The sequence below is a fragment of the Marmota monax genome, unplaced genomic scaffold, assembly GCF_021218885.2.
Source record: "Marmota monax isolate L192 unplaced genomic scaffold, Marmota_monax_Labrador192_F-V1.1 WCK01_AAM20220418_F8-fsc00062, whole genome shotgun sequence".
Taxonomy (NCBI): domain Eukaryota; kingdom Metazoa; phylum Chordata; class Mammalia; order Rodentia; family Sciuridae; genus Marmota; species Marmota monax.
Window position 1 is genome coordinate 6,508,142 of NW_026695221.1, and position 15,181 is coordinate 6,523,322.

At 33.6% G+C, this 15,181-nt stretch overlaps 1 protein-coding gene across 9 annotated transcripts in view; it reads left to right on the forward strand.

Annotated features, from left to right (window-relative positions):
• Arhgap32 (Rho GTPase activating protein 32) overlaps positions 1-15,181 on the forward strand; it is a 307,145-nt gene that overhangs the window by 110,813 nt on the left and 181,151 nt on the right. The window contains exon 2 of one of the 9 annotated variants that reach the window (XM_058575246.1): positions 10,068-10,202. The exons of 6 other annotated variants lie outside the window; for them this stretch is intronic. Coding sequence is in view for 2 of the 3 variants with exons in the window: in XM_058575239.1 (XP_058431222.1) it covers positions 11,439-11,554 (116 nt within the window). In the remaining variant the exon portion in view is untranslated. Of the gene's footprint in view, positions 1-10,067; positions 10,203-11,071; positions 11,555-15,181 lie in introns of those variants that run through there. 2 more of the 9 variants (XM_058575239.1, XM_058575240.1) reach the window with 2 other exon arrangements.

Genomic DNA, 15,181 nt, shown 5'->3' on the forward strand with positions numbered 1-15,181 from the left:
TAGTACAAGCCTGGCATGGTGGTGCATGCCTGTAACCCAGCGGCTTGGGAGATTGAGGCAGGAGGATCGTGAGTTCAAAGCCAACCTCAGCAATAGCAAGGTGCTGAGCAACTCAGTGAGACCCTGTCTCTAAATAAAACACAAAATAGGTCTGGGGATGTGTGGTTGAGTACCCCTGAGTTCAATCCTCGGCACCCCCCACCCCCAAAGGAAAAAAAAAAGTGCAAAATGTTATTTTAGTTATGTTTAAAAAGAGTTTATTTTTTTACAGATACATGCTGAATTATTTTAAGGGTAACATATCTGTGATTTGCTTATAAAATCCAGTAAGATGGCAGAATGGAAGTAGACATGAGATTTGCCATTGTTAATTTTTTTTTAATTTTTTTAAGTTGTAGATGATACAATCTTTATTTATTTCTTTTTATGTGGTGCTGAGGATCGAACCCAGTGCCTTATGTGTGTGAAGCAGGCATTCTACCACTGAGCTAGAACCCCAGCCCCGCCATTGTTAATTTTTAAAGCCAGATAATGGACACCTGTTGGTTTGTAATTCTGTTTTTTGTACTTTTGTATGTTGTTGAAAATTCCGTAAATAAAACTTAAAATATTTAAATTAAATGGCAGTTGAGTACATACTAAGTTTTAAGGAGTGTAGTCATTGCTATGAAGGAAAACATCAGAATATTTAGCACATACCTGAAAAGATAAATATAAAGTATTGAGTTAAATAGATGAGGATTTTTATTCCTTTTATAAAGGAGTTAAAATTATGTATTTATTTATTTTTTGCATTACAATTCTTTTTTTTATTGTTCAAGACAATACAATGATCTTGACATATTTTTTAGTAGATCCATGAAGTGTCTTTCTTTTATTATACACTCCCCCCAACCCTTTGACCCTAGGGATTGAACTCAAGGACTTGCACATGCTAGATAAGTGTCCTACCTCTGAGTGTACATCCTCAGCCTTTTTTATATTGAGACAGGCCTTGAACTTGTAATCCTCCTGTCTCAGCCATGTGAGTAGCTGGAATTTCAGATGTGTGTCACTGTGCCTTATATAGGTTCTGTTTTTTTATCACACACTTTTTACAGATTGTGTCTTAGGTAGGTGCTTTATGTGTATTTATTTTTTCATTTAATCACTTGAACTATATGGGAAATATGATTATTAAGAAAATTAAACTAAAGAAATCTTAAATAAATTCCCCACGTTGATGCAGGTAGTATGTGGCACATAAGAAATTTAAATCATGAGTTCAAATTCATTACATTAAAAATCTAGCATTTTGGGCTGGGGATGTGGCTCAAGCGGTAGAGCACTTGCCTGGCATGTGTGCTGCCCAGGTTCGATCCTCAGCACCACATACAAACAAAGATATTGTGTCTGCCTAAAACTAAAAAATAAATATTAAAAATTCTCTTTAAAAAATCTAGCATTTTTTTCTAGAATGGGATGGAAACCATGAACATTTAAGAGTAATACTATTGTTTTCAGTTGCTACATAAGTCATAATTTGAATATCATATGTAATAGTGAAACAGTATCACTAAACAATATTAGTTCTTTTTTTAAGACATATTTTTTAGTTGAGTTGGAGACAATAACTTCAATTAATTAATTAATTAATTAATTTTTATGTGGTACTGAGGATCAAACCCAGCACCTTGCATGTGCTAGGTGAGTGCTGTACCACTGAGCCACAACACCAACCCCTTAGATCCCTTTTAAAACATGTTTTTCTTACCACAAAGGAATCATGATAAAACTTAAAGATTTGAATTGACATATAAAAACAAAATATTTCCTTGCAAGTACTATTTGAGCAATCAGAAAAGGTACTTTGCATTTATTTTTCATTTTGGAAACATCAAATCAAAAGTACCATATATAAAAATATTGATGTCTGGTTCTAACAAACTCAGAAGAAATAGGCAGATATTCAGTTCCTGACTTATTATCATTAAATATAAATACAAATCTTTTTCTTTGGAGAACTGTCTTTAATAACTTCTTCCTTTCTATTTAATTCAATGAGGCACCTTATTAGTATTTTTGCAGCTGATAAAATTCAAATTTCCCTAAGAAGGAAAATGGGAGAAGTGCCTCTCTGTTTCCAAAAATAAATGAGCAGATAGAACTTAGTTCTCCTTTTTATGAAAATAAAGTTGAAGAATTATTGATACAAACAGAAGCAGTATACTTATATTTTTAAAGCAGAGCAAATTAATGTTTAGAAGTATAATGATTTTAGTTTGTGTTACTTGAGGATGGGATGATTGTGATTTAAGAAAACAGTACTTTTACAAGTAGTTAATTGTTCTTTAATAATTCAAGTAACTAGTGTCTTTGTTGATATCCATCTTTAAACCTGCCACCCTCTCTGGGTGATTTCAGAGGAACAGGCAGAATAAGCTAAAAAGAGATTGCTAAAATGCTTATATCTCAAATCAACTTACAGGAGAGTGAACTATCCATGGAAGGATGCTGGTAGGTAAAACAGTAGACTGAAAAGATTTGATTTATTGGTATTTCTTCAGCTACTTGGGTAGGAAAACTCTAATAAATTTTATGCAATATCCTGAGCTTTTTAAGGTATGCAGCCTAAATTTTGCCAGTTTTTCATCTTGATCCTCCCTGACCTTTCCCTAGCCGAAGTGGGTCAGCTTAGGTAATTTGCTTTCTCCCCTTATTATTATTTAATTTTTAATTTTTTAAATTTATATATGACAGCAAAATGCATCACAACTGTCATTACACATACAGAGCACAATTTTTCATATCTCTGGTTGTATACAAAGCACATTCACACCAATTTGTGTCTTCATATATGCACTTCGGATAATAATGATCATCACATTCCACCATCATTCCTACCCCGTGCCCCTTCCCTTCCCCTTTAACCCCTCTGCCATATCTAGCGTTCGTCCACTCCTCCCATGCTCTCTTCCTATCCCACTATGAATCAGCCTCCCTACATCCAAGGCATTTGGTTCCCTGGGATTTGTTAACTTCACTTAACATTATCTTCCCCAACTCCATCCATTTACCTGCAAATGCCATGATCTCATTCTCTTTTATTGCTGAATAATATTCCATTGTGTATATATGCCTCATTTTTTTTTTATCCATTCATCTACTGAAGGGCATCTAGGTTGGTTCCATAGTTTAGCTATTGTGAATTGTGCTGCTGTAAACATTGATGTGGTTGTGTTCCTGTAGTATGCTGTTTTTAAGTCCTTTTCTCCCGTGATTATTATTGTTTACATGAACATTTATCACTGCAGTAGCATTGGGAGGAGGTCCAATTGCAGCAGTGAACAGGAGTACCATATGTACAGTTCAGTTTTTGCCATGACCATTATTTTCAAGGGCCCTAAATTTCTGAAAGCAATGAAGCCTTCTTCCTCTGAGTATAGCATTTTCAATAAAACTTATACCTCAAAAAATATTATTCTCAACATCATGTTCAAGAATATTCAACCTTCATTATCCTTACAAAAACTTTGAGTAAATCATTTGTGACATAAGTTGTCCCTAATTTTCTATAATAATATATTAATTAATTGTGTCTTACTTCCTTTGGTCCTGTAGATTTCCTTTCAGATAGAAATACTGTTTTGTTATCCAATGGGCATTCAAATAGATGATTGATTCTGTTGAGGTTTATATATTAATGCTTTACTAGTGTTTTTGTTATTTTTACTTAATCACTACATATAAATGATGTCTTTTAGTAACCTTAAACTCATTGCTAGAAAATTGTAACTTGTTTCAGATTTTACTAACAGTTGTATCATTTTGATTTGCTTTATCTGTAGATTGATGTAAAAATGAATAGTCTCAGACTGAGGAGACAGTTGCTCAGATAGTGAGAAGGATTTTCTAAGATATCTCAAAAACTTTATTTTATTTTTGGTATGGGGGATTGAACCCAGGGCATTCTACCACTGAGCTACATCCCCAGCCTTTTTAATTTTATCTTGAGATAGGGTCTCACTCAATTGCCTAGGCTGACCTCAAATTCTCAGATCCTTCTTCCTCAGCTTTCCAAGTTGCTGGATTACAGGTATGTGTTCACTGTGCCTGGCATAGGTCTCAATTCTAATATATCTGATAAAACAATTTTTTTTTGGTTATTTATTGGGTCTGCCAGTGGTATTCTGAAGTTAATACAATGTTCTTGTTCTGTGTATCCATTGCTAGGTAGATATATGAGTTGTTCTCTGTAGGCTTTATAATTTTACTTGGAAGAATATGGTAATGCTGATGTCATGTTCTTTTTTCTCCTTTCACAATAGTACTTTGTACTCTTGAGTATTAAAGTATTTCTGGGATAAATTTTGTGAACTTACTGAATTGGACAGTAAGTAGATATAGTCTCTGCACTCACGTAGATACTGTGAGCATTGGATTTATTAATATGATTTGTTTCTTTGAGTTTGATTCTTCATAGGTTGGAATGGAAAATATTTAGAAAAGGAATTGAATTCTTTAGTCCTGACATAAATTTATTTAATTATTCTAAGATTCTGACATGAAAAAAATCTATTTAGAGAGTTTCTTAGTAATTTATGTTTGTTTTTACTTTTTAAAAAAATTTACTTTGGTCTGTATAAGAATATTGTCTTCTTCAAAATGCACATTGCCATTATTTTTGAACTTACAGTCCCTATTTCTGGGACCTATTTTTTTTTTTTTGTCAAATGACTTTAATTTTTTAGTACATGTGACTGAAATATACATGTTTTCAATAAACATTTGTAATTGACTTCTATTAGATGGAAAAAAACAGCCTCCAGCTGTTCAGGAGCAGAAAGTAGAGTGGATCTTCATGCTATTAAACAGCTAATACATTTTTTCATGTCAAAATTGAAGAGTATGCATAAGTTTTTTTTAAAAGCAATTAACTTTTTAAAAATACCTTTTATTTATTCATTTTTATGTTGTGCTGAGATTCAAACCCAGTGCTGCACACATGCTAGGTGAGTGCTCTACCACTGAGCTATAATACCAGCCCTCAAAGCATAAATAACTTTAAAGAAGGAAATAAAAACCATCCAATAATCTTTGTTTTTAGTTTCCCAAACTTTAAAAAATGTACATGTATATTAAAAATACTGTTTTTCTTGGGCTGGGTTGTGGCTCAGTGGTAGAGTGCTTGCCTAGCATTTGTGAGGCACTGGGTTCAAATCTCAGCACCACATACAAATAAATAAAAGGAAACATCTATTGACACCTTAAAAAACAAATAAATACGACTACTGTTTTTCTTAAAAAAGGAAATCACATTCTTTATAGTGTTTTCTAATTTTTTTTTCATTTACTGATACTAATTACACTGTAGAGCAGAGGTTAAAAATTATGTTAAGGGTATCTATTTACACTGTCATAGTATTTTTCTTAAATATTTTATGACATGATTTTTTTTTTTTTTTGTGGTGCTGGGGATTGAACCCAGGAGGCAAGCACTCTACCAACTGAGTTATATCCCCAACCTATGACATAATTTTTGAATGTGTAATAATTGAGCATAGTTGATCTGTGATCTAATGGAAGAAATACTGAAATTATGTATTTATTGAAAGTAATTTTCTAAATCAATAATAAACATTATATACTTTTCAAACTTGAAAACCAGAAGTTCTGCTTTTAATTTTTGCTTATTGAATTGAAAGTAAAAAACAAAAAACCATTTCAGTTGGATATTCAGAGAACTTACTCATACAGTTGTGATGTTTTCAGTTACTTGTGGTCAGCCTGGGTCTGAAATATTACGCGGAAAGTTCCAGAAATAATTTGAAAGCTTTAAATTGTGTGTACTTCTGAGAAGTACAATGAAATCTCTGGCCATCTTGCTCTTGGGGTTATGAAATTGACACTATGGTATAGGAGTGCTTATGTTTAAGTAGCCCTTATTTTATTTTATTTAATAATGGCCTCAGAGCACAAGAGTAATGATGCAGGAAATTTGGATATGCCAGAGAAAAACTGTAATAGACTTCCTTTAAGTGAAAAGGTAGATAGAAACAAATCACACCTTGAAGTTACTAAGATCTATAGTAAGTTGTTGTTAATCTCTCACTATGCCTAATTTATAAATTAAACTTTATCATAGGTATGTATGCATAGAAAAAACATAGTATATGTGGGTTTTGGTACTCTCAGTTTCAGATATCCATCCATTGGGGTCTTGGAACCCATGCAAATAAGGGACACTAGTGTACTTTGTAACCTTTGTATTAATGCAGTATGGGTAGAAGATGAGCTTTTTGTTGTAATTGTTTGTCTCCTTCACAATTATTAAAGTATTTAAATAATCAGAAAACATTTTAACTTAATTGGGATTTGTTTCATTTTATTTACTAGATTACTATTCTCTTATAAATTGTAGAAATTAGTATTTTAAAAAGCCAAAGATTTATAGATTAGATATTTCTAAGTTTTTATATAACCACAATAATGAAAAGATTTTATGGTTTTTGTCATGTTGATAATGATCATGACTGTCATTTATTGAGGACCTCTGTTGTGCCATATGACAGTTTTATTATATGTGTTGTTTCTTACCCATATCTTAACCTTACTAAGTTGTTATTTTTCCTGTTGGAGATTTTCAAACTAAGACTAAATTTAAGTTACTAAGACTACAGTATTTATAAATGGCATAGTTGAGTTTTGAGCCCAAGTCCATTTGGTTTTAAATTAGGTCCTTTTTATGGAAATTTTTTTATAGGTTTATAAATAGCGTTTTGAAATTGAACATATTTTTTAGGCATACCTTCCTGCAGTGGGAATGGTGTGTTGTTAAGGTAGCCATTCAGAAAATTTATTTAGCTTTTTGAATACGTCAAAATTAGGTCTGTTGGTCAATATATGTATATAATATAGCAGATTTTCTCTAGTATAAAATATTCCATTATCTCATCAGGTAGACCTTTTCTCTTATTTTTAAAGTGACCAGTACAGGATTGTGTTAAATCAATTTGATATTTTTTGAAATAAATTTGCCATAGTGTACACAAGAATTGTTTGGCCTTTAGATATAGCTGTGAATTAAAGCAAATCTCAAATCTAGTATACATTATTATTCTATAAAAAGAAGGAAATAAATTTAATTATTCCAATGTAGGAATTATTTACAAAGATGATTGTCAGAAAAATAAAGACATAAATAATCTAATATTTACAATGAATATTTAGCTAGTATAAAAATGGTTAATGAAAGATGACATTTGTGCATTATGAATTGTTTTGTATATTTTTAGGAAACTCTTTAACATGACTAAAATTAATTCTAAAATATTTAGAATAAAATAGAAATGTAAATTAGATTAGAATAGGAATTATTCTTAAATAATTTCTCTTTCTAGTTCATTTACTTGGTATATATCTACATTACACACAGTGTACGTTGTTCATATTTAGAATATAACTTCTGAGGAGTGTATTTGATATATCTCTGTTTAGAGTCATAGTTGTTGAACATTCTGTGGATAAAGTCTGGTGCCATTTAAAGAGACATTTACTGACCATGCCCCATGGACTGTATTGAACAATTTTCATAAAAACTGTTCCGTATTACGGTGTGAGAAAAAGAACACTGAAATGAGAATATCAAGGCTGGAGTTCTACTCCTGCTTGGCTGCTGCTTTGCTGTGTGATCTCCTGTGTGTGCTTCTTCCTTATAGTAAACCTAATACAAACTGTGTTCAGCCACATTTAGTACAAATGAGGGATGGGATAAAGAATTGAATGTAAGTCAGCAGCATCACTCCCAAATCCCTAACAGAGTAAAATAACTGAGACCAGGAAGGTCAGGCTAATCAGCTGAATGTGGACCAAAATGGAAACCATGGTCTTTCAACAGAAATAATATTCTATATGGTGGTTTTGGACCAATTTTTGAAAAGTATTTTTGTTTATGTTTTAGGTCTAGGGATCAAACCCAGCCCTACACATGCCAGGCAAACATTCTGCCATTGGCTGAGCCACATCCCCAGCTCTTGAAAAGTATTTTCAATGCAAATTTATGAGCCAAGTAACCCTAAACAGGGTAATTATGCTAAGCCTTGGTTTCTTCACCTGTAATATGAGGAACATGATGGCTCCTACCTCATAAGGTGCATGTGAGAATTAAGAAATCATCATTAAAAGGGCTTGGCACATACAGTAAGTGCTCAGTACTTGCTGTTGTAATTATTGCTTTACTACTGCTACTAGAAAGCTTGAAGCCACTTTCAAGCCAAATTTATTTTGAAAACAATTCATTTTAAGTTGGGGTTCCTCCTTGCTACTACAGGGTTAAACATTTCTCCTTTCTTCACCTTTTTTAACTCATGGGTGGAGGAGGCAAGAATCAACTGGTTCTAAACTACTGCTGGTGACTTCTGGTAAAATGTTTCACCAAAGCTTATTGGAAGTGAAGCTTGCTCAGTGTTTAAACACATCAGGAATAAAGAGGTTCAGAGCCATCCTGTGGTCTTCAGGAGTATTTGGTCCTGCTGACACTTAGTACCAATTTAGGTTGTTTTTGCTGCTGTTTTGTTATGTACTACAATGAATTTTTATCTTATATCTACCTGTGAAAGTAACATAATTTTCTAGAAGAGAAGATTGCTGGGCTAAAAAGATGTGCTTTTTATATCTTGTTAGATTTTGCGAAGTTGTCCTAAACAGAGGTTGTACTGGTTTAAACTTATACCAATATTGCATTTTTATTTTCCCATATTTTCTTCCAGTTTGTTGAAAACTTTTATTTTGTTTATAATGATCTCGGTAGTCTGGTAATCTTATTTTTTTAATAACATGTCTGTCACAGTGAAATATTTTTAAATGTGTTTTAAAATTCTCTCTCTCTCTCTCTCTCTCTCACACACACACACACACACATATAAATATAAATATATGCTTTGCCTATTTATCTTTTGGCTTATTGTATCCTAAGAGATTTGTAGGAATTTTATATATTTTAAACAATTAACACTTTGTGATATGTTCCAGTTTTTTTCTTAGTGTGTTTGAATTTTGGCTTTTTTCATAATGTTTGTTGTTGTAACAGAAGGTTTAAAAATCTTCATATAGTAAGATTTATTTTATAGTTTAAGGGCTTTATTGAATTATTCTTGGAACTTTAACACTGTGAGATAATAAAAAAGCTTTTCCATGATACTCTTTTTAAAAAATTTTATTAGTTGTTAATGGATCTTTATTTTATTTGTTTATTTATATGTAATGCTGATAATTGAACCCAGTGCCTCACACTTGCTAGGCAAGTGCTCTACCACTGAGCCACATGTTTTATATTTAAATTTCTGAACTATTGGGCATTTATTTTAATGGACAGAGTAAAGAAGGATTAAATTTAATTCCTCTCCAGAATCTTTGGAGGATGATAAGGGATTTATGAGATAGAACTTAATGGTCCTTTCATTTTGGAAATGATTATTTAGGTCAGAGTTTGCTATGGATTTGTTTGGGGTAGGAATCATCAGACTATTTTACAAGATGTTTCCATGTAAAATGTTCAGAAAATTTTTCAAATTATTTGCTATCAAGAACAATTTGTTTTCTAAATCTGTTTCTGGCATTGATAATAAATTTTCCTTTTAACAACAAGACTAAATCTATATAAAATTTCAAAACAGCACAGTATGTATTATGCAAGGTGTAGTTTTATGGAAATTTAAGGATGTTGTATAAGCAAAGTTAGCTTGAAGTTCATTTTCTGTATTTTCAAGTGTGAAAATTTGAAGATAGCCAAGTAATGTACCCCCCACCCCCCCCACCCTTCAGTGGACAGTCAGGACTCAGTTGCTGCTCAATTGAAGACAGATAATCTTGACTACTGACATATCAGTGGCTGGCACCAACATGCCAACATTTGTGTTGTAGACAGTGTCATAGATGCTGTAATTTTCACTTTGTTTCCCAGTTAGTAATTTTATTGCCACCATTGATGCTTGTAGCTTAGATATGTAGAAATTTTGCTTATTTTTATATTTTATATAATTGTCAACATATTTCAACTTGTGACATTTATGTTTTTCTTTACTGGACAGTGGACAAGCTGGGCTTTTCTGTCTTCTTCTGGATACCTGAGCAGAGGTGTACATGGCAGTTATTATGAGAGGAAGGAAGGACTGGAGTAACATTTGGAGGCATGAGTAAAGTGGGCAGGTCTCTAGCCAAGGCATGTCTCTATTAATTGTGATCCTCCCTGAGATCTGTAACTGTGCTTCTCATTGTGCCTGGCCCAGGAGGCCTTTATGTGAAGTTATTTTTTTCTAGTTTTCTATTTAACTTTCTCAATTGTGAGATCACCAAACGATACAAATAAAAGTGTGCTCTCTGAAAACTCCTAGTTTCAACTTACCAACTAAAAACTTTGAGAAGAGAAAAATAGTTATTAAAAGTGAATGGATCAAATCTATTCCCCTTCTTGGTCTATTCCCTAAAGACCTAAAAAGAGCATGCTACAGGGACACTGCTACATCGATGTTCATAGCAGCACAATTCACAATAGCAGGACTGTGGAACCAACCTAGATGCCCTTCAATAGACGAATGGATAAAAAAAATGTGGCATTTATACACAATGGAGTATTACTCTGCATTAAAAAATGACAAAATCATAGAATTTGCAGGGAAATGGATGGCATTAGAGCAGATTATGCTAAGTGAAGCTAGCCAATCCCTAAAAAACAAATGCCAAATGTCTTCTTTGATATAAGGAGAGTAACTAAGAACAGAGTAGGGACGAAGAGCATGATAAGAAGATTAACATTAAACAGGGATGAGAGGTGGGAGGGAAAGGGAGAGAGAAGGGAAATTGCATGGAAATGGAAGGAGACCCTCAGGGTTATACAGTGGAGGGGGTAGAGAGAGAGGAGGGGAGGGGAGGGGAGAGGAGGGGAGGGGGGATGGTGGAGGATGGGAAAGGCAGCGGAGCACAACAGACACTAGTATGGCAATATGTAAATCAATGGATGTGTAACTGATGTGATTCTGCAATCTGTGTATGGGGTGAAGGTGGGAGTTCATAACCCACTTGAATCAAAGTGTGGAATATGATATGTCAAGAAATTTGTAATGTTTTGAACAATCAACAATAAAAAATTAAAAATAAATAAATAAATAAATATTAAAAAAAAAAAGTGAATGGAAACCCACCTTCATTTGGACTCTGCTTTTGGGTATCTAGGTCACAGAGCCTTAGGCAGTGGGAGGGTCTGAGGTGTGACAGGTGCGCAGCCAGACGCAGTGACTGTGCTGCCCAGGATTTCCTGTCTTACCTTGTCTGTAATGAAGCCAGCACCATAACCTACCTCTGGTGTAGCAGCCACATATCTGAGTGTGCATCAGCAGAGCTGAACTACCTGAATATTGATGTTCTTTATCCCATGACCTGAGGATTAAAATTTTAAATACAAGATGGAGATGGAAAGTGAGAGTAGTACCTCAGGAGATGACAGTGTCTTTTGGTTGGATTCTGAAGTTATAACTCAACTGACAGATGGTGAAGAAGGAGAAAGGGAAGAGATTTTCAGGTAATTAGAAATTTGTTTTTCTCACTCTCTTGTTTTCATTATTTGTCCCTCTGCCTGCCCCCCTCTTATCCATCTTCTGCATTTTAGTCTGTTTTTCAGTAAGACTTTCCTTTCTTTGGGGAAGGCTTGGGGTGACAGGGACAGGTTTCAAGTTGTATCTAGCATTCCTCATTCCATAACTTGCCCTGAGCTTGTAAAATGCATTTTCAATGACTTGTTAGAACACCAGGAAGAGAAGGTGTTAGACAGGTTTTGTAGTAGCATTTCAGGAATTTCAAGTAGAGACTCATAATGAACTACTACCCTTTCCTATGTCTGATTTGTGTCTAATACATTTGATCTGAATTTGTATCTAATAGACTTTTCATCAACTTTTTCTTAGAGTGTGTTCCTGTGTGTATGTGTGTGTGTCTGCCTGCTGGAGGTTGTTATCTTTTGTGTATATGTGAAACATTTTGATTAAGTAAAATTTGGTTTTTATGGTTTTGATCCTTACTCCTTTCTCTGACCTGATATCTTACTCCCTTATTACTCTACTCCCAAGTCTTTCTGTATTTTTTTTTTAAACTCTCTTGTAGTAATTTACAATTAAAGTTTTCAAGTATACCTCCTGGGTAAGCAGCCCTCAGAGTTTAGTGGCATTGTTTAGCAAAGAGGTCTTACCATCTTATAGAAACAGTGCCAGTTTATTATTTCTGTTGTACTATTACAGTATTTAGGAGGCAATATTCTTGCTCTTCTTTTTCATACTTGATGCTTTCGGAGGCATTAAAAAAATCTCTGGATGAAATTTAAAGTTTGTGCTACATATTATCACTGCCACCCAAGTGGGCAATTAAAAATCTTTTACAATTTTATGATGACTGCTTGGGGTATGATTTTCATCACATATTGTCTTTATGTTTATTGTTCAAAAAGAGTCTCATGTTCAAGGATTACTTAATCCAGAGTTTATCTTTTAAAGTCTGTTTTTAATGATAGGATGGATTAAATATTAGGACCTCTTGGTAACCACATTGAATTTGTTAATTAAGGGTTAAAATAAACGAGAAGTCTATTTAAAAATTTAAAAGAATAAATTAATGTTCAAAGTATGAAAGTGAATTGTTTCATTAGCACATTTTTTGTCTCAGTGTTCTTATTCTCCCATAATTTCATTAAACCTTTCATATTTGATCAAATCTTGAATCTTGCAAGATGTTCTGATGTTACACATGATCCTCATTTTTAATATGGTCTCTCACTAGCAGTATTTGTTTGTTTTATTTGTATTGAAACTGTTTAACCTGATTTGTTTAAGTTATTTTGGGATATTTGTCAAAGGAAAAAACAACTTGGAACTTAATTTTATTGCTGCTTTACAACAGATTTGGTACTGTAATGCTAGATTTATTTGTGAAGCACCTTCAGTCTCTTTGGGATTTTCTTTTGACACTTAAAAGCAAATCTGTGTAAGATTGAGTTTGTCTTTTCCTGGGGAATATGTAACAGCATATTCATTCTGAGAAACTGAGCTAGCATTTGCATTGTTTTAGGGAAATTATGATACCACAGGAATTTCTATTTTGTTTACAATTATATTTCCTACCACCATAACTCTCCCAAACCGAATATGTCTTTGAGATTTGATCTTATTTTATGTACAAATGCCAGAAAGAGATGTGGGTAAAGCGTGATTTCATGCAGTGTTTCTCACCTATTCAGCAGTAAGGCACGAGGAAATGTGGCTGCAGAGGGCTTTCACAACATCTACAGTAGGTCCTGTAGAAATGCACAACAGAAAAAATGCACGTGGGTGTAGAGGGTGAAGAGTTGGATAGGAGGAGCTGCATTTGTAACTTGGGAAAACTAAATAGTAAACTCTGTGTTGTATGAGAGTTGTTTTTATAAAATTATTTTAATTAAAAGATATATAACAGAATTTTAATGTGTCTTTAAAATTTGTGCTAGTTACCTATTAATTCAAACTGTTACGTTGGTTGTATTTGTACACATGCACATGTGTGCACTCACACAGTTAATGAGATGAGGGCAAAACATTGTGCACTCTTTCCCCGAATAGCTTCTAAGCTAGGTTTTAAATTTACTCATAGCACCATGTCTCATAGCTAGGAGAGGGAAGTCATCCTGCACATAGAAGGTAGGTTCCTGTAGTGCCAGCCTCCACTGCTTTGGGAGGAAGTATATTGTTCTTTAGTTAATATTTGTCCATTAGCTTTTAGAATATCTTTTATTTTTGGACATAATTGAAGGAAAAGATATTCTTATTTCTAGCACTGTAAGACATTGCCTAGTCTCTTTCATGGCAGTCATTCAAAGTTTTACTACTGACTCACAGATATCTCATTTTCTTTTTTTTAATTGATCTTATTTTTTAAATGCACGACAGCAGAATACATTACAATTCTTATTACCCATAAAGAGCACAATTTTTCATATCTCTCTTTGTATATAAAGTATGTTTACACCAATTCATATCTTCATACATGTCCTTTGGATAATGATGTCCATCACATTCCACCATCATTGCTAACCCCCTGCCCCCTCCCTTCCCCTCCCATCCGTCTGCCCTATCTAGAGTTCCTCTATTCCTCCTATGCTGTGATTTCTCATGTTCACTATGAAGTTAATAATCTGTTCTTATCTTATCACTCTGGTAGAATAGTTCTTAGACTATTTAGACTCCTTAGAATGTAATAAGTAGTCTTTAAGAACATTAGAGGATTCCTGTAAGCAGGAAGGGGCAATATAAAGCAGAAAATTAAAAAAAAGTATTAATTCTTCAAAGGATGAACAGTTTCTCCCCTTTTACCCCTCTCCCCACTCCACTACAGAATCTTGCTGAATTGCCCAAAGAGGCCTTGAAATTGTGATCACCCCACATCAGTCTTCCAAGTAGCTAGGTGGTACAGATGTACACCACCACAACTGGCTTAGAAATAAAACCTTTATTTAGGGGTTATTACATGTAATGTCCTAGGCCAAATATGGTAAATACAGTAATTTATCTGTGAGCTGCTTATCAAGCTTATAAAGTAAATATTTTTCTATTTTCCAGATGAGGAATTTATGGCTCTGTGAGTCACATACTTCACATTGTCATAGTAGAGTCAAATTTTAGTTATCTTAGATATTTTAGTTTTTTTTCTTATTTAGTTTTTAAATTTTGTTCTTTTTAGATATTCATAACAGTAGAGTGTGTTTTGACATATTTTGACATACACAGAATATAACTTATTCCAGTTAGGATCCCATTCTTGTGGTTGTACACAATGTGGAGTTAAGTTGGTCATGGATTCTTATGTGAACAAGGAAAGTTATGTCTGATTCATTCTATTGTCTTTTCTTATTCCCATACCCTCCCTTCCCTTGATTCCTTATTATCTAATCCATTGAGCTTCTATTCTCCCTCTCCCTACACTATCTTGTTATGTGTTAGCATCCACAATATCAGAGAGAACTCACCCTTTGGTTTTTGGTGACTGGCTTATTTCACTTAGCATGATATTCTCTAGTTCTATCTATTTCATGGCAAATGCCATAATCTCATTTTTTCTTTATGGCTGAGTAATATTCCGTTGTGAATGTCTACCACATTTTCTTTATCCATTCATCTGTTGTAGGGCA